This window comes from Callithrix jacchus, chromosome 6 (assembly GCF_049354715.1).
Source record: "Callithrix jacchus isolate 240 chromosome 6, calJac240_pri, whole genome shotgun sequence".
In the NCBI taxonomy this organism is placed as follows: Eukaryota; Metazoa; Chordata; class Mammalia; order Primates; family Cebidae; genus Callithrix; species Callithrix jacchus.
This window is the reverse complement of record NC_133507.1, coordinates 61,737,515-61,758,550: the sequence shown is the minus strand read 5'-3', so window position 1 is coordinate 61,758,550 and position 21,036 is coordinate 61,737,515. Positions and strand designations below refer to the sequence as shown.

General features: G+C 38.3%; 1 protein-coding gene across 2 annotated transcripts in view; it reads left to right on the top strand.

Moving 5' to 3' along the window:
* B3GALT1 (beta-1,3-galactosyltransferase 1) overlaps positions 1-20,285 on the top strand; it is a 371,136-nt gene extending 350,851 nt beyond the window's left edge. For both annotated transcript variants that reach the window (XM_054257575.2, XM_035304632.3), the window contains one exon: positions 15,341-20,285. In XM_054257575.2, the coding sequence (XP_054113550.1) occupies positions 15,570-16,550 (981 nt within the window). In that variant the 5' untranslated portion in view covers positions 15,341-15,569 and the 3' untranslated portion in view covers positions 16,551-20,285. The remainder of the gene's footprint in view (positions 1-15,340) is intronic.
* The last annotated feature ends 751 nt before the right edge of the window (positions 20,286-21,036 follow it).

Genomic DNA, 21,036 nt, shown 5'->3' with positions numbered 1-21,036 from the left:
TTACAGAGGGCAAAGTTAAAGTTTATTAAAGAGTCACAGTTAAAAGCAGTTGAAAAATTAACCTATTGATTGAGTTATTTTCCCATGTGATGTAAGGAAACAATCAATCTAAAATGCAATTAATTATAAAGTTACAAAGGATTACTAAAGGAAAAAAATGATGTGGGCATGGTGAAGGAAAAAATATTAGGATGAGCAAAAACTCCCTTCGCTTTCTCAATTTCAACTTTATTCTCCCATGAATCCAGCATTCTCTCATCCTGGACAGCTCCTTATTCTTGAAAGAAGTCAAATAATTTAACACCTTTGTGTCTTTGCAAATGTTCTTATCTTATCATTGAATGTCTCTCTCTCACAATCAGTTTCTCTCCTGTTGAGAGTTCTCAATTTATTTTTTTAATTTGAGAAACAATTCAAATATTGTCCCTTCCATTAATCTAACCCAATTATTCCTACTAATAATTATTTCAATTGAAGTATCACTCATGATTCAAGTGGTACCATTCATGATTCCTTATTTTTTCCCACATGGATTACAGTTAATATAACTTCAAGCTCCTTAAAGGTAGGAAATTTGCATTTTCAGTTGTATATTTATTATAATGTTAATAAATATTAGTGGGATTATCAAATATAATGAATTAATACATGCAAACAAAAGCATAGTGATTTTCAGTACCAAAAAATGGACAGAGAATAAGTTGTCAGCATGTCTCTAGACTCACCAACGGGCACGTGTATGTTGGCACATGTAATTATAAGTCAAAATTAACATATCACAGTAAATGAACCAAATAAATTCTCAGCAATTTTTGAGACTACATTTATGGTGGCCTACATTAAAATGAAAATTCTGTGGTTTTCAGTGAATTCAGCTAGGGGGAGGGTGTGCAAGCGTTCCCTGAGAAAGATAATCACTTGTCATCCAGGACAAGATCACAAGAGGGCCATGTGACATCCAGTCAAAAGACACATGCCATTTTTAGACAACATGAAAAGAGAAAATAGGGTTTTCAGATAGAATCTTTCAGATATAATCTTCAATTCAAAGTGCTACTCCTCACATGGGCAGTGCTAAGTAGCATTTTCCAGGATGAGAAGAGTAGGGATTTATTTACTTAGTTTATGGTGGTTGATGTTTCTCTTGGGTAATGCCAAAATGACCAGCAATTAATAATAGCCAAAATTAAACTCCGTGCCATATTAAAGTATATGATTTACCACATGGCCAGCCTGAAAATTAGATTGTCTTCATCTTATTTTATATTTAAACAAATAGAGACAGTGGTCTGTGGCTAAGGGTTGTAAACAAGAGAATCCACTCAACCAGGCTAAAGGGAAAGGGACTTATCAAAAAGTGTTAAGTAGCTCATGGAATCTCTTGAAGGGCATGACCTGGATTTGTTAACTAACCAGCCAGAACAACATGGCCATGAACAATGCAGCCCAAAAAGTACCTGATAATTCTTTGGAGTTGTTTCAGAGGACACATTATTGCTTCTATTCCCTTTACTCACAGCTGTGATGTTTACATTTGGCAGCTACATTCTATCATAGCTGCTTCAGTAGAACCAGGGCCCTTTGTCACTCCATATGTTTTCTGGAACATCCAAATAACCAGAGAGCAGCTGCCATCTCATGCTGCTCACTTCTCCATCGGTGTCCTGCCCAGAGGTATCTGATGGGTGGAAACTAGGTCATTTACCTTTATCTTAGTTGTAAAGGAGCCTGGGAGACTTCATTATGGATGTCAGTTTCTTTTACAACTGGCCTGTTTCCAGGAAGAAAAGCTAAAGGGGAATTGGAACAGGAGATGAGTTGGCTAAACTGCCAAATCTGCCATAAGTGACTTTATTGACCATAGTCACATTGCTAGTAAGGGGCAGAGCCTTCTGATGCCATCTCTTAAGGTTTTCCCAAGCTAAAATGAGTGCCTCATTGTAGCAGAGATGAGCAGCTTACCTGGCTCTCAGAGCTTAATTGAAATATACCTCAAGAGCAACTGTTGCTTTTAACCTAGAATTGCATGAACTGCAAGTGTCATTACTGGTTTGGCTTTGTAGATATCTTAATACTGTTAAGAAACTAGCTCAGTGAATGGGGATGAATTCTTCATCCTCTGTCCAGTTTTCATGTGAAAACTAGTACACCTACATTGTGAAACTGAGAAGCTCAAAGCTAAATGAACCCTTAAGCCAAGGTGAAATGTGCAGCAGCTTGAGTACATTTTCCCTGCCTGCCTCTCACATTAAGTCCTGGATAACTAAGGAAAATAAGAAAATAAATTTGATTCTGACGACCATGTAAAAAGTGAAGTGCAGACTATGGTGAATAGACCTACACGTTACAGTTTGATCGGCTAGTGTTCAAATCCAGGTTTAATCACTCGTTAGCTATGTAAAGCTGGGGCAAGTTGCTTAATCTCTCTGGGCCTCAGTTTTCTGTAAAAGGGAACTCTACCTACTTCTTAGTAGAAGTAATTATTAGTGAGATTGTATACGTTACTTGTAAAGCACTTTATAGAGTGTCACAAATAGAAGGTATTAATTAAATAGAAATTACTGTTTAACATTACTTTAAAAGAAGTAATTCATGTCACAATATTGATTTAACAAGTCTTTTAAAATATGTGCTGTAGTAATCCATTCAGCTATGAAAATGGTTAACTTTTGAGTGTAGAGATACAGAGAATAGAAAGAGATATTTTCCTTTGATTTCTGATAGTTCGTATAACCATACAAACTAACCTTGTTTAAAACAATGACTATTTCCTTTTACAACTGACCTCTTTCCAGTTATACTTAGAGACTTTCCCTAAATTCTACTTCTACCAAACTTTCAAACTGTCTGATGGACTTTCAAATTATGTACTGGGGGAAAAGGAAAGCAAATAACTAAGAATTTCTTAGAAAAATCACCTATACCACCTATGCCATCCCTTCAGAACTTACTGAAGAAATGACTATTAAAATGCAATTTATTTAATAGTCTTTAAACAAAAACATTGCCTTAGAATTTCATGGAAAGTTATCATTAAAGGGCCAAGTGAAAACATCCTTTGAATGGGACTTTACATTTTAACAATTCCAGAAACAAGCTGACATCTGGAATATAAAGAAAAATAAAACTCACATCTATGCCGGTGAATGAAAACTACAGAATTGTTTTTTGACCTTTGTTATCATTAGCAAAACCTCTCCTATGTGCCCACTAAGTTTGTCTGTGATACAAACATCTCAGTCCAATAAATTGAACTCAGAACACCTACATCCTAAAACATGTGTTCTATTTAGAAAAATGAGCAAAAAGCAGAAGGAAGGCAAAAAGCAGAAGGAAGGCAAACTTCTTCCTTAGATATAAACTTAAATTTATACCATTCAAGAGAGAAAGCAGTGCTGAAAAATGAGCAGGGCTATAAAGGGCATTGGTCTCTGATCCACCTTGCTGGTGAACATAGTTGGACAGTCTGTAGCAGAAGTCTTGTTCTCAAGAGCGTGAGTACCGCATGCTGATGAGACTGGAGGGAGGGCTGAGCACTGGTTTTGAGGCTGCAAAAAGTAGGCTAAGGAGGTGTGAAGAGAAGAAAACACAAAGGACCACCAGAAAGGTGAGCAGAGGGACATGAGGGTACAGTTGGAAGGAATCCGAAGCGGGAGTGAAAGAAGAGAGTGACTCAGTATGTCAAAAGCAGCTGAGACCAGGGAGGTTTGGACTGGGGAAGCTGCACGCTTTACTAAGAATAGCATCAAGTGAATGTTTATCTATTACAGGAGTTAAATAGGTAAGGAAATGGGAAAAAGCAGGAGAGAGTACCCAGTGAAGGCCCCTGGCTATGAAACCTAGGAGGAAAGCATGACAGTAATTGGCAGTGATACCAGGGTCAAGCGAAGGTTTTGCTGTCCTTGCTATTTTTCTAAGCAAAGGAAGACACACACTTCTAGGACAAAACAGGACCCAGTAGAAATGGAGAGACTAAAAACACAGAATATAAATGAGTCCTTCGTTAAGTCAGCTGAGAAAGCATGTACTAGTGACAGAATTTCAGATCTATGAGGATCAATGCAATTTTAAAACTAAGAGATATGTTTACGGGAAAACATTTCCAAAGAGTTTTTATGGTTTTATAGCAGAGCTACTGCCAGTTTTCTGTTGACTGTCAATCTTGTGCTTTGTCCAGAAGACCAGTTTATCTTCAAGTTTCTTTGGTTATGAGACCTTAACCCCAGACTATTTTAAGGCTCAAGAGTAAAAATACAGATGATGGATAGCAATGGGAATTGATGCAGTGGAGAAGAGAGGAGAAAGACGTGATAAAGGAACAGTTCCTTAATCTCTCCCAAGGCCAAAGCAAAGGCCTTGGGAGAGATTAAGATTGTAATCCCTTTTCACAGAGTCCAAATTACAGGAATCCAGCATTGCCTGAGAGTTTGAAGAGCGATGTGAGTACACTGTGGCGAAGAGTTCAAGGCACCAGTAGGATGAGGACCAGCAGGCTGAGTCTCTAGCCATAGGGGAAATAAGAATCGTTAGCAAAAGGAAATTGTAAAAGAGGAGAATGCCTAGAAATAGAAGTCTCCAGCATAAAATGGTATCCAGCGAGGGTAAAGCTGAGCAAATGTTTGGTGAGTAGCTTGTGAATCCAAGCAGTGCTGGAGATTGGCAGCGGAGAGGACCGCGGAGAGCCAACATAAATGACTGAGCATGAGAACAAAACAAAGCACAGCATTTTCATCCGATTGGCCAGTAAGTACTAATTTAGGAAAATTGTACACATAGCCACAGATTTCAGAAACAAAAAGGCTTGGTTAAAAAGCTACTCTGCCAAATAAAACTATCTGTCATTGTCACCCAGGCATTCCTTTGGGCACATTTCTAGAACAATTTATAAATCTGATTCTAGTGCTGAAAATTGGTAAGTCCCTCCATTAAGTGATTAAATGATGATACTCTTGGGAAGATTACACTTCGGATTATGTTTCGTTACAACCTTGGCAAGCCTATGAAGAAAAAAATATCATAAAGTTATGTTTTATAGTGGCTTTGTCTTAAACCTCTGTAAAATAATCATGGTATGGCCATTTCAGGCTGTTTTCTTATACACAGAATGCTAATTGTGGCTATGTAAATATTATTTGGAAGGCTGTTTAAATCTGGTAGATTTTTAATATCCTAAAATTATATTTGAGAAAAGTATAATTCTGTGTCACATTAGTGCTAATAATGACAGTAATCATAATGACATTTTTATCTAACCAGTATGTGTCCTCCCCATGTTTTACAGAAGTGCAAGACCTTTTTATGTAGCCTCTAGTAAGTAAAATTGAATGTTTCTTATGAAAACAGTCAACTGGAGGTTCCAAGATTTTTTTTTCTTTTGAGCAAGAGCCAAGTTAAAAAAAAACAAAACTGCTTTTGCACCAATTAGTCAAGATGCATTGACTGATCATTCTTTATGAAATATCTTGCAGGCAGTCCTCTCTGAATTTGTCTTTATTTGTAATATTTACATTAGTAATGATAATACTTTCTGTTTGTGCAGCACCATTTGGCTTATACAGTACTTTCAAATACGTTATCTCATCTGATCTTTACGGTGATCCTTACTGGTACAGTATGGCCAGATGTTATCATTCTCATTTTACAGATTAGGAAACAAAGGCATAGAGTTACATGGGCTTCAGAGTTGATGACTCAAACTCCAGAATTTGAATCTGGGTCTGCCAATGCCATAAGACTGACTGCCTATAAAATAATTTCCACTGGCAGCAGCTATATAAAATTATTTATGGATATTATGGATTCCAATAAATCAGTATTTTATAAAGGGGCATTTGAGCTAGAAAACAAAAGAAAAGAAAAAGAAAAATTGTTACATCTGTTCCATGTGTTATCAGACGCTGCCTAGTACTAATACCATTATTTGAAATATGATCTAAAATAATACTACTCCTCTGTGGTGAGCCGAGAAATATCTCCCTATACTTTGTAAATTTTTAGATAGTAAATACACTAACAGCTTTCTGGTTTCTAAGCATATCCACTTCTATCAGCCTTCCTCAAAATAATGGGCCAAATGAATACTCTTTTTGTTATCGCATAATTCATCATTTTTAAATTCTCCCAGCTGCTGTTTATATTAGTAGGATATCTTTCCTCTCATCTGCTTCCACATTTCTAATAAAAAATACTGGCATTTCCTTTCCTAGTAGAGAAGCCCCACCTGAAGCCCAGTCACATTGCCAGGCTTCTAGGCTCAAATGATTAAATAAGTGATTGCTCTGCCTAGCTTTAAAAATGTGTCTTATATAAGGCAGTCAAGACACAATATCCATCACTGCAAAGGAAGCCAAGAATTTATTTAAAATAATGAGATATCCTCATTTTCATTTTTCCCTGAGAGGATTGTAGTGATGTTGAAAAATTCTCTGAATTCTAGAACTAGGGCAACACATTGATTTGAAGAAAGCTGTAATCTCCCCTTCTAATTTGAAGTGCACTTTCTCCTCGGTGAAATAAAGTGTGCCTTTCAGAATAGCAAGAGCCCTAAGCCCACATACACAAAGACATTCTTATCCCAATCACTCCTCTTTCAGTTTGGCCACATTCTTCCCAAGGCAGGGATTTATAAAGACCTTTTTAATAAATGTCAAGTAATATTGAACTAAAAATAAGAAAGGTTCAAATCATTTATTCCAATTTGGGAGGGAAGTGATTTCAACTGCCAAATATGATGAATATTACCTTTTGTTTTATACCATTGCCTCATTGCAAAGGAGCAAGTTGGGTAAGTTCAATTATGGGGTCTCTTGGAAGACAGTCATAATTAAATTTTTAAAAGGAACAAATTATCAGCCAGGCACGGTGGCTCACACCTGTAATCCCAGCACTTTGGGAAGCCAAGGGGGGTGGATCACAAGGTCAGGAGTTTGAGACCAATGTGGCCAATATGGTAAAATTCCATCTCTACTAAAAATACAAAAATTAGCTTGGCATGGTGGCATGCCTGTAGTCCTAGCTGCTCAGGTGGCTGAGGCAAGAGAATCGCTTGAACCCAGGAGGTGGAGGTTGCAGTGAGCTGAGATGGCGCCACTACACTCCAGCCTGGGTGACAGAGCAAGACTCCATCTCAAGAAAAAAAAAATAGCTCTTTGTCTATCTGAGGCAGAGGAGTCAGAACATTTATTCCTATGAGCGTTCGGGGGTTTCAACTTGTATGAATAGAGTTTCTTAAATAGCCAAGGAGGCTAACTTAAAGGAAAGGCTAGGAGAGAGAGTCAGCCCTCTGCGATTTGGAAAGATAATAAGTTAGCAAACTGGATAGCATAATGGTTTATGACATTCTTCCTTCAAGGACCATTATCTGGTGCTAATAGTGTTTTATGTCCTCTTCTCCTGTGCTTATTTACAGCGTAATTATAAGAGAAGAAAAAGGGGAGGAGTTGGGCATCAAAATAACCATATGCCAAATTAATGCAGCCAACTAGAATCTCTGGCCCTTGGGGCTTGTTTATCAATTAGTTCTGTTGCAATCTGAGTTCCTATTTTTCCCCACAGAATGAAGATGCTTTGATTTCATTCATATGCCATCTCCAGGGGAAGTCATTTGAGATCAAAACGTTTTTCAGAAGGGATCTCTTTTCTCCTTTTCAATAGCATGATGTACTATACAGCAAGCTCCCCACTCATTTCAAGACCATTTTGAAGCACTGTTAACCCTTTCTGTCTCTCTCTCATATGCTTTCTTTCTTTTCCTGTCTTGCCTCCATTTTAATTGTTTAATTGTTTAAATTGTTTAATTTACTATGCAAATCTCTATGTTAAAGCCACTTTTGTATGCCATATGTGATCTGTAAATATTTTAAATTGACTCTGAATAACAAGTTATTCAGAGCAGCAGTTCGATATAGAGTAAGAGGTAGTAGTAGTTTGAAGTGAGACAGGAGAATTGTTTTCATCCTCCAAAAACCAAGCCAGTATATCAGGAACTGCTGGTTTGGAAAATGTGCCTCAATCCCAGCTGTGTTTCTCAACTAATCTGAGTTTTTAAAAAGGGATCAGAGAACAGAGAAGATGGCAGGAGCAAAGGACTGCTTTAAACTATGACATACTCTTCACATGGTCTTAGGAAAAGAATCTGACTGGCTTTTCTTTTTTTTTAATCTAAAAATAAAACAAATTTTGCATCCCTTGTCACACTTGTCCTTCATTGTTCTTTGAATGCCAATTACAAATTTTTCACCCTTTGAAAGCTGGTTTACCGAAACCCAAGAAATTACTTGCTCAAACCAGGAAAATTAAAATGTAAATGAGTGAAGTCTTGCAGAGCAAAGTACAGACAGTTCTCCACTTTGCTGAGTCGACTTAGGATTTCTTGACATTAACATGATGCCAAACCATCATGATTTCAAGTAATGTACAGTATTCAATAAATTATATGAGTTATTCAGCACTTGATTATAAAATAGGCTTTGCATTAGATCATATTGTCCAACCAGGCAACGTAAATGTTCTGAGCGCTTTCAAGTTAGGCTCGGCTAAGCTATGATGTTTGGTAGGATAAGTGTATTAAATGCATTTTCAATACAGGACATTTTCAATCTACAATGGGTTTATTGGGACGTAACCTGATCATAAACAGAGGAGCATCTGTGCTTTGTTATTGTAGCTCTAGCAAACTAATACAGTATATAACCTACGGCTCTGGAGTCTGGTAGAGTTTGCAGGAGTGGGCAGGATGGCCACAGCTGGGAAACACAAAGATGAGAAGAGCCAAAAAACAGGGAGGGGTAGAGGTCAAAAACTAAAAAGATGCTCCTAATAGAGCATTAATCAAAAAAAGCCAAGCAAAAGAGACAAAAATTTAGTAAAAGACTCAAAGACTGAACCAGAGATAGCAAACCATTCTGTTCTCAGCTCAGATGTCACCTCCTCAGAGAGTGACTAATTAAAGGTAGTCTTTCTCCCCCATCCCACCTTTGTTCTGTCTCTATCCCACTACCCCACTTCATCTACTTCACAGCACTTACCACAACCTGAAACTGTTTTTGCATTTGTTTATCTTCTGCTTCTCCCTCCTAGAAAGTAAGCTCCATGTGTCTTACCAGCTCAGTGTCTGGCACCTGGCAGTGTTCAGTGCATCTTTCATGGGCAAATGAAGTAGATTTGGAAATGCAAAGGAAATCAGAAACTAGAGACATTCCTTGAGACACCAGAGAATGGAGGCAAGCTGCTTGGTGAGGCTCCTGCCACCTTGCCCATAGTGAAGGGAAGCTCGAATAATTGCCAGGCCAATTCAGTGTAATTGGCAACCAAGACGTAGGGCATCAGTGTTGATTTGTACTTGCCTATAGTCAGGATTCTCCAGAGAAGCAGAACCAATAGGACATATTTAGATATATAGAAAGAGACTTATTATGAGGGATTGTCTCATGAGATCATGAAGGCTGAGAAGTCCCATGATCTGCTGTCTGCAGGCCCAAGAAGAAACCAGTGGGATAGTTTCAGTCCAAACCCAAAACATTGAGAACCAGGGGAGCCAACGCTGTAGATCTCAGTCTGAGCCCAAAGGCTTGGGAACCAGAAGCACTGATGTCTGAACTCAGGAGATGAATGTTACAGCTCAAGCAGAAAGAGCAAATTAGCCCTTCCTCTACCTTTTTGTCCTATTTAGGCCTTCAGTGAATTAGGTGATGTTCACTTTCAGTGGTGAGGGCAGTCTTCCTTATCATACCAATTCAAATGCTAATCTTTGCCAGAAACACCCTCACAGACACACCTAGAACTAAGTGTTAGGAGCTAACTGGGCACCCCATAGCCCAGTCAAGTTAACACATGAAATTAACCATCACACTGCCTGCACCACGAAGATGGACATGAAGCTGGCACCCCAAACAATGCACGGTTCACAGAGACACACTACCCACCCACTCCTAGGCCTTACCTCTAGCTGTACAAAGGAATTTCAGCAAGTTTGTTGGTTTCTTGAAATAAATTATTCAGAATAACAGACAATCCACCATAGAGTTTCTAGGAGAAACACGTACCTCTTAAATTGCAAATACTGCCCACTAACATCCTGAAAGATGAAGGTAGATAGTTCCTGGAGAGTTCTATGAATTAGGTAATCTGAAATACAGTAAGTCCCCTAGGGAAAAAGTCTTTCAAGCATTCCAGTTGAATGTGTCTATTTAGAGGGATTTGTATTTAATGGATGACAAGTTAATGTGTCATCTGTGTCTGTGGTTGTGGTGAAGCTGCTGAAAAAATGACAAGTGTTACATGTGCAACTTTATATTTTATTGATATACTAACTGATCTGTTAAAAATGGTTTTTTTTAATCTTGTAAAACTGAAAGAACTTTCCAGAGGTTTCCGCTTTTTGGTATTCTCTCTCTTTTTTTTCTTTTCAGTGGGCTTTTGGCTTTGAGTTTTCTAGGAAGGAGACAAGATTTCTCAGACAAAAAAATCTGTACAGTATACTCACTAAGCTGGATGAACAAACCAAAACACTAAAAGCAGTAATATTTATTTAGAAGAATTGATCAATATATGTGCTCAGGATCAAAAACCATAACTGATGAACTGACATAATCCCCTCACTCACAACAGATCCTCCTCTTTGTATCATAATACCACCTGCCTAGATAGAACCCTTTCCCTGGAAGCTCAAACGATTTGGCAATGTTTGTTAATACCTATGATGTATCTGGAGATAAAACAGATTTATTTTTGCCCTGTCTTTATGTTTAAGGTTACTGAGACACAGAAAATCCACACCACAAGTCAGAATTACTCAAGGAGTAAACTACGGACATGCTGACCCATTACCAACCACTTTATCCAACACACATGAAGTGAGAGTTCCGTGCATCATGCTACCCTTTCTTGTCCTTAGCTACGTTACTGTTTCTGGCCCATGGGCATATTTTGTACTTTTTTGCCATCTGAGAAATCTGTTTGGTTATAAGCAAAAAGACCATCTTTTAGCAGTCCTTGCTATGAGTTATTGTCCTTAGCCACTCCTCAGGTTTTAAGCGAATTTCTTTTCACACTTCAAATTCTCTGATATTTTTTAACAGAGGATTTACTAGATTCTATCTTGCATTTAGTGTTGTCTAAGATGTAATACTATGCTTACTTTTGTTCTCATGTCTGAAAACAGGAAAAAAGGTCAGTGGAAATAGTGATTCTGTGTGTGCATGCGTGTGTGTGTGTGCATGTGTGTGTGTGCATATGTGTCTGTGCACGTGTGTGTGTGTGCGCGCACTTCAGGTCTTCATAGAAAAGAACCTGCAACATATTTCTAAACCTCTTTAGCAGTTTCAGCTTCCCCACCCTGCTCTCAGCATCCACAAGCTTTAATGTGCTCTTTGCAAATCATCCCTTTTTATACTTTTTGATTATCAAGAATCCCTGCAGCACTGGTACAGTACAGTGTGTAGGAAACTAGAATGAACTAGAAAAAATCCAAGCAATGGAAACACATCTAAGAAAATAAATGCATGAGGCCAGGAATGGTGGCTCACACCTGTAATCCCAGCACTTTGGATGGCCAAGGCCAAAGGATCACTTGAGCCCAGCCAGTGCTAAGACCAGCGTGGGCAACATAGTGAGACCTTGTCTCTACTGAAAATAGAACATTTTTAAAAATTACCCAGGTAGAGTGGCATGTGCCTGTAATCTCAGCTATTCAGTGGCTGAAGCAGGAGGATCACTTGAGCCTAGGAGGTCAAGGCTGCAGTGAGCCATGATTGTGCCACTGCACTCCAGCCTGGGTGACAGTGAGACCCTGTATTAACAAGTTAATAAAAATTTTAAAATGCATATATCACTTGGAGAATAGCAGCCTGAGATGCTCTCTGACACTCTGTCCCAAGAGGCCTTAGGAAGTGTGGAAGTGACTACTTATGTAGTCACACACTAGCTGTGTGATTGAGCAAGCTACTGAATATTTCTGAGTTTCCATTCTCTCATCTATCAAATGGAGAAAATTGTACCTCTCTTACAACATTGTAAGGAATGAGACTAACATATAAACAGAATAGAATGGCATAGAATGTAGCACACAGCACAGTGCCTGCTATATGGCTTTTAAAATGAGAGCTACAGTAATAATGATAAGAAGTATTATGTTTATTTCCTGTCTAGAATAGAAGACACATTCTTCTGTTTTTTTTAAAGGTGTTTTTCATTTTGTCCTCTATTTCTGTATTTCCTTTTTGGCTCCTTCTAAAGCTCCCAGCTACCTATGTTTATGCAGTCGCTTCCCCTAGAAACTCACAGGGAAAAGTATCAGATCAAACAAAGTCTCAGCTGGGTGAGGTGACTCACACCTGTAATCCCAGCACTTTGGGAGACTGAGGCAGGAGGATCACCTGAGGTCAGGAGTTTGAGACCAATCTGGCCAACATGGTGAAACACTGTCTCTACTAAAAATACAAAAGTTAGCCAGGCATGGTGGTGCACACCTGTAATCCCAACTACTCAGGAAGCTGAAGCAGGAGAATCATTTGAACCCAGGAGGTGGAGGTTTCAGTGAGCCAAGATCACATCACTCCACTCCAGCCTGGAGACAGAGACTCTGTCTCAAAAAACAAAAGGAAACAAAACAAAACAAAAATTCTCACTTACTCTTCTAAGAAATAGAACTATGCAAGAGGAGAAATCCTTAATGTGAATGAGTGAATTGCTATTGAAATAAATGGAACAGGATTTGAGAAAGGTAAGATCCTCCCTCGAACTCTTTAGATTTCACAGATGGGTAACAAGCTACTCAGCTCAGGAAGGTATCTGAGCATCACCCCTCATCTGACCCCTGCTAATATCTCCACCTGCCCTTCCCCATCCTCTCTTCCTTTACTCAACTATTCCTGGTACACACCATGCTCTTTCTTGTTTTATCCCCTTGCATATGCTGTTTCCTTTGCCCAGAATGCCTGATCCCCATCCAGATAATTTCTAGCCATCCTTAAAGTTCAACATGGCTCCCCTTTAGTGAATTTGCCATAGCATCTTCCCCAGGACTCCTTCATTGTTTGACTTTGGTGTGCTTAGAGGAGTGATATTCACATTACAGCCTATGTGAATGGCACCCTCTGGAGGGGTACTGTGCACAGTCTGCGGGAGTCCTTGTTCTCCCACACTCTGCCCAATATTCCTCTTCTGTATACTCCAGTAGCCTCCTAATGTAAATTTTTATTCCACTGTTTTATCCATTTACTTGAAACCTTCCCTCCTAGTCTAGCAGTTTCTGAAGGGAGGAGTATGGGTTCTGTTTCTGTTTTTCCAATACTTCACATACAACAGGCACTCAGTAAACATTTGATTAATTGGTTGATTGATGGATACATGGATTAACAAAGGATGAATAAGTTAAAGAGTTGAAGGAAGGCTTAACCATTGCCATAGAGGATAACAACTTGTGAAATGAACTCTGTAGAGATGAGAAAAGAACAATAAAAAGGAGATAAAAATGTAAAGTGGAAAAATCCTCCATTAGTAGCCTGATTACTGGCTCCCAAATATTACCCAACAGGAGCCTCTTGCAGGAGAGGCTTTTGGGGAGGCCCTAAACATCTCAGTAATAGGTAGCTCAGTAAGTAGGAAAGTATCCAAGAGGACAGAACAGAATGATGATAAAAGTAGACTAAGAATCAGATACATAGTCTAGGACAATGGTAGAGAAAGTTTGCTTTCTAGTACCATCTTGGGACTTACTTATAACCTTTTATAATTGAAATGGAGTCCATATCTGTATATCTCAAGTTGAGAAGCCCTTTTTTCCTATTCCTGGTTTCTCTCACTTCCTTTTGCTTACTGTTTAAAATTTCAAAACTTGCTGCACATCACGTCCTTCTTTTTATCAGCTTTTGTGCACCTTTGAACAAAAATTTCCCCCAGGAGGACAGGGTTACAGGAGCCTATATTTAGAAAGTACTTATGGGTTGGATGAGGCCTGACTATGCCTACAGTCAAGCTGCTTGAAGCTCTTCTAATATTCATTTAGTTAGAACAGTAACCACACTGAGTTATTGCTGGTCTCATATGGATCGTATATTCACAGACAGCTCTTGGCTTAGACAAAAAGATATATATTGTCTCTGCTGTTCACATCATGTCTTTTTATTTCATTATGACTATTGTGCTTAGAAGCATGGCATTCAATCTATATTCCCAATTAAATTATTTCAACACAGTCTATACATGTAAGCACAGAGTTTTCTTTGAAGCAGACTTCGTTAAAATTGATATCTATTCTCTACTATCTCTGCCTTCAAGGACTACCACATTCTGCTCTATCGAGGAAGGAAGAAACACTGTTTTACATGAATGGACTTCATAACCAGCATATAGGATTAACTGGCATGAAATTTTTAAAGTTCTAGAAAGCATTAAAAGTTCTAGAAAGGATGAGCATTCCAAAGGAAAACTAAATTTGGACACCAGCTGAAGTTTCCGTCACATCTTCATTGTATCTGTGGCCCCCAAGCTTAATTGTCCCTCTCATTATACTCATGCTGGGTTTATAGGCAAATGTAACTAGGTTAAAAAAAAATTAAAAGGACCAGTATGATTTCATCAAGGGAACATATGGGTGAATGGTTGAAAACCATAAAAAGTGACACCGTTTAGATCAACTCCAAAATAAATGCTGTCAGTCATCTGAAAATTCACTTGGGTAATGGGTTCCATGCTTGAGAGGTCAGCATATCCTCCGCATGAAGTTTCATAGAAAATTAAGAATTGGAGCTAAGAGTTATGAGAGCCAAAACAAGGGGGAAATGAGGAACAACTGGGAATTAATTACTTCTAAGTCTGAGCCAAGAGAAACACACCATTAGCAGAGATTTTCCAGTGTGATAAACACATATTCAAATAGAGAGTTAGAGAAAGCAAGATGTTGAGAACAAATTTCTTCACTAGAATGAAACAAACAAAAGCTCACATTTGGAAATTGGAGAAGAGATATGAAGCCATGGGTGAGATTTCCTTGCTTGGAAGAAGACTTTAGTTCCAGAAAGTATTTCACTGTAAAAAAAATCTCGCGTGAAGAAGGGGAATTCTTTTTTAAAAATGACTAATGTTCCACTTACTTCATCTTCATCTAGAATTGATAATCTATGTATTTCTTAATTGGATATGAATATACATACATAACTTCTATCAAGGAGAGAGGAAAAGGGGAGATGGTTATGACAGGAAGTTTTTGGTACTGATGGAAATGAATGATCATGTGTATTTTAATCATTGTGGGCAATTCTTGCACCCTTGTTATGTTTATTTAAGGATGTGGAATGATGACATAAATCTGAATGACGACTGTACGTTATTGATTTTGCAGAATTAAGAGGAAGATTTATGAGGCATGGAACCCTCCATCAGATTTGGAAGAAAGTAGAGTGAGCGCAGAGATGACAGACAGCCACTGAGGCCCATGGACAATCCCCACCTCATGCTTCTCCATCAAACTTTAAGATTTATTAGTAATATGCTGCCTTTGGAAGATGAAAAGAAGCTAGTGCCAAGGAGGCGTATTCTTCAATATTTGGAATAGACGTGTTCTCAAGACAATGGCTTCAAAGGTCTCATGTTTGTATGTTTTGACAGTTGTGTGCTGGGCCAGCGCTCTCTGGTACTTGAGTATAACTCGTCCTACATCTTCTTACACTGGCTCCAAACCATTCAGCCACCTAACAGTTGCCAGGAAAAATTTCACCTTTGGCAACATAAGAACTCGACCTATCAACCCACATTCTTTTGAATTTCTTATCAACGAGCCCAATAAATGTGAGAAAAACATTCCTTTTCTTGTTATCCTCATCAGCACCACCCACAAGGAATTCGACGCCCGCCAGGCAATCAGAGAGACGTGGGGGGATGAGAACAACTTTAAGGGGATCAAGATAGCCACTCTCTTCCTCCTGGGCAAGAATGCTGATCCTGTTCTCAATCAGATGGTGGAGCAAGAGAGCCAAATCTTCCACGATATCATCGTGGAGGACTTCATTGACTCCTACCATAACCTTACCCTCAAAACATTGATGGGGATGAGATGGGTGGCCACTTTTTGTTCAAAAGCCAAGTATGTCATGAAAACCGACAGTGACATTTTTGTAAACATGGACAACCTGATTTATAAATTACTGAAACCCTCTACCAAGCCACGAAGAAGGTATTTTACTGGCTATGTCATTAATGGAGGGCCAATTCGGGACGTCCGCAGTAAGTGGTATATGCCCAGGGATTTGTACCCAGACAGTAACTACCCACCATTTTGTTCGGGGACTGGCTACATCTTTTCAGCTGATGTGGCTGAACTCATTTACAAGACCTCACTCCACACCAGGCTGCTTCACCTTGAAGACGTATATGTGGGACTGTGTCTTCGAAAGCTGGGCATACATCCTTTCCAGAACAGTGGATTCAATCACTGGAAAATGGCCTACAGTTTGTGTAGGTATCGCCGTGTTATCACCGTGCATCAGATCTCTCCAGAAGAAATGCACAGAATCTGGAATGACATGTCAAGCAAGAAACATCTCAGATGTTAGGATTTTTACCAATGGAAATATGTTTCGTTTCTTTTTTTAAGAAATGGGACCTAAGGTGTTGGTATTTTCCAGGTGTCAGGGGAAATGAACTGGTGAAGGGGTTTTGTAAAGTTTTTGCTTCCTGCTACAAGTTCCTTTCTTGGATTACCAATTTACAAATGTTAGACTCTGGTCATAGAAACAATAAATGAGTTAGAATAGCCAGATTTCATTCTCAGTCCCAGTGCATTGCTATTTGCCTCAAAAAGTGACTTCCAAATAACTCCTATGATTGATGTACTGTGCATTTGAGATAAAAATTTGGTTCTGGGAAACTGAAACTCACAATAATGTGTTTGTATCATCTCTGCAAAAATTAATACATAAACAGAAACCATTTTCAAAAGCAATTCAGAAAGGATGCACAGTCAGGAAGACACACTAGATGTGATTATTAATATCGTGTGTGTTGTTACATTATATTTTTACATATATTGCCATGTGATGTGTACAGTATTTGCAGTTCCACCAAGAAATGAACTTGGTAGCTGCAGAGAGGCTGCAGTTAAATAGATGGGAATTTAAACTTGAGAATCAAACATTGTATGTGTTTGGAAGACAACTCTGCTTGCTTATCCAAGGATTAAACCTGGTCAACAGGTGGAATGTATATAAAATGCTACTTAACAAAGCAAACAAAAATTTTTTTTTCTTTTTTCTTTTTTCTTTTCTTTTTTTTTTTTTTTTTGCTCTTTCAGAACAAACATGAAATGGTGCCTCCAAGGAAACTTTGCCAAATGTAATCTCACCTGCTTCTTTCCATACAGTGTCGCTAAGTGCATTTCACAGTTTCTGGATCTGGCAGGCATATGTCTCTACGTATAAAATATGTTGGTTGGAGGCCAGAGAACAATAAATCACATTGATAAAAGACAAATTTAGGTATGCATTATAATTAACATAAGCTTATCAATAGTATAAGATGTCCCCCACACACACACACACATTTGCAAAACACGTGAGAAAATCTTTAAGGGTGTCAATATTATTGAAAGACTTGGCCCTATTGCTAACATCTGAAAACACCAGAACATGTTCAGCAGCAATGCTGTTATGAGGTATTCCGGGGGCTCTGTGATTGAGGTTCATGGGCAGGAAGAATGGGGAAGCCTGGGTTTGGGTCCCATTGATGCCCTCAAACTTATTGGGCCCTATGAGTAGGCATTGTAATCTTGCTCTGCTTCAATGTGTTCATTTTTGAAAATGGCTGTAAAAAACACCTACCTCACAGCTGCTGTGAGAGCGAATTGCATTTGCTAAGTATTTTGAGATCCTTAGCTTAAAAGGTGCTACGTAATGCAGTGTACCATGCATTATACTAGATGCTAAAATAATTGTATAATTACAATGATGGGCATTAGTAGCAGTAACATCATCTTACTATAACATCTGCCGAAATAAAGATCAGCTGTGAACTATCAGTGCATCTAATTCTGCCAAGGCTTTGACTTTTCCTTGGCTGTAATTTGGGTGTTTGGGAAAACTCTTATTTCTCTGCAATTTCTTCTGGTTTCAATGAATAAGTGACTAGATCAGTGTGTTGCCTTGAAATCCCAAGATGCTGAAAGTAGAGGTAGCTGCCCTCTTTGGGAAGGAATCTCTGGTTGGGCATATATTACAGTAAATGAAGCATATGCTTTGCAAAATGCATCACAGCAACTTAGATCTCAGGAACCACTGAATCTGAATTCTAAGAATTTTGAGAGCAGATAAAGTTAGTCCACCTCTTTCAGAAGAAGCATGATAGGCAGTCGGCAAACCTGGACATTGCACATCTACCATTTATTAGAAAACACCTGTTTGTTCTCATGCAAAGAAAGCCCCATAGCTGAAAGAGTATACCTTTTAAATTTATTTACTTGTGTTTTAACCTGACCCCAGGAGACCCCATAGAAGTTGATAGCAAACAGGCAGACAAAATGAGCAAGTGAAAGTCATGACTTGTTTCTGCAAAACTCTGGATCTCTCATCCCCAGCCCTAAAGGACCCAAGATGAGACAAGACTTCCCATCCCTTAACACATCTTCATGTTATGGTCAGCAGGACTGCTGGTTTTGATTAGAGAATAGCAATTAGGTAACCTGGGGAGAGATGGATCAGCATAAGGTGAACCACCCTCCAACCCTGTAGCCTCAACTGCTGTAAGTTCCAATCACTGGGAGAGTCTCACGACTTCATACTTGGTTTACCTTTCAATCATGCAGCTGAATCAAGCCTCTTGTCTCATACTATTGCCTTGCATCTACCCCATGCTCAGTCAAACCGCCTTTGATGTCAAGAAATTGCACATTATAAACATCATATATGTACATCTATGAATCGTTTTATATGTGTGTGTATACATTATGAATACAGCCCTAATCTTCAAAAGGAGCAAAAATCAGAATCATATGTCTTAAAGAACTATTTCCTTACTTTTTTATGCTAGATAATGCCCATGTGACAAACATGTAAATATACATCAAAAACCACGTGTATATATTTTAAAGGCATTTTTTTCTTCTCCCCGACTGTATGTATAGCTAGAATCTGCTTGCTATGTAACATTTTCTTCTGCATGGAGCTTGGTGAAGCAAGGCCATTTGTCCAGTGTTTCAATAGCCTTAAGCATGTTTGCCCTTCGTTTTCTGAATGTTCAAAAAATGTTTAAGTGATCAAGAAAAAGCTCTTTCTACTTTTGTTAATTTTATGACATGACACTGGCTAAATTATTGTTTCGATTACTTGTTAAGTCATTCTTATCATTTCCCTGATGTAAAATATATAATGTTTCAGACAGTATTCTACCAAGAGTCTCTCAGACAATTTTTACAAAAACTTTTTTTCCATTATCCACTGGATAATATATTATTAGTGTCTATATTCTTAAAGTTTCTTTTTTTAATTTATTTTTTTGGAAAAATTTTCTCTTTGGTGGCTAGTTTAGGTGGCTTTGTGTCTTCTTATATTGGAACAAGTATCTATTTCAATATAGAATATTGTATTTTTAAATAACCAGAATCAACAAAATGAAGATCACTTAATTTGGATTCAATTCAGAAGAATAAAACCCCTTTGTGTGACACAATATGGGGAAAATAAACTATTTACAGAGAAGCCAAGGAAGGACTTTTTCAATCAAATCTCTTCTATCAAAAGACAATGGAATATTTACCTAATGCATCTGGGATCATTTTCTACCTTTCCTAATACGTGGGTTTAGTGGGAGATTGATTATGTCATTTCTTCTGTAAAGGTGAAAATAGTTTTTATAAACAACAAAGTAACTTGTGAATGAAAGAAGTAATTTACTAGAACAACGCTTGTTGATGATAATTGACATTTAGGTATAACGTTATATATGAATGATTGTATTTATGTATTTATTTGTCACAATTGTACATACTGATTCGCCAAAAGTAACTGTCTGTAAAAGTGCACTCTCCAGGTTTGTAGTACTATTTAGGGTTACATGGGTTGCCAATCAAGCTGCTAATCAGAATACTATTTTTTGTATCAATGTTATAAAACTAAAAATGACAGATAGATGCTGAAGATGTCATTACATTCAGTTTCTTCACCTTCCTCTTGAAATGTAAACTGTTGACTGAAAGCACGATGCTTATGTACAGGCCCATCTGTCACGATGAAGATTATGGTTCCATAAAGCCGATTTTTTTTTAAACCATTGGGACAAATAAACAGAAGGAGAACAAATTTTTCACTTTGCTTCTTTTTGGAAAGAATCTCTTTGGTGAGATGTGATTGTTAAAAGCTGATGCCCATGCCCTGCCGTTTACCATCAACCTTTTTCACAATCTCAGTGTAGGTAATAGTTCATGCCATTCAGAGCTCATCCCAAAGAGCCCAGTGCAACACAGAGAATATTCCATCTAGTAAGTAGACCAGTGGCTACTCTGGGATTTAGGAAAACGGGGATTCACTTGCCCCTTGGTGGCCTCAAGGAATCATTTTAACTGGCCTCTGTATTAAAATCTATGGTTTAAACTTGCCAACAAATTCCAACCCAGGAGGGCATTCTATTAATAATGTGTTTGGCAATTTAAGACATGTTGAATCTAAGGCAAAACTGTCATTCTCATGTTTCATCTGCATGTATCCTTTGGAATACTGTATGTTACTTTAAAAGTTTAATTGGATCAGAGAAGATCTATTCAAACATTCCTCACAGCAGCCAAGTAGATGATTGCTGACGCCTGATTGTGTCAGCAAGAGACGGAGAACTATTTAGGAGGCGAAAGTTACTTTCATTATCAATCCTGATCTAGCTAAACAGATATTCACTTTTTTTGTTTTCTTCAACTTATTTTAAGTTCAGGAGTGCATGTGCAGGATGTGCAGGTTTATTATATAGGAAAACGTGTGCCATCGTAGTTTGCTGCACAGATCACCCCATTACCTCGGTATTAAGCCCAGCATCCAATAGCTATCCTTCCTGATGCACCCT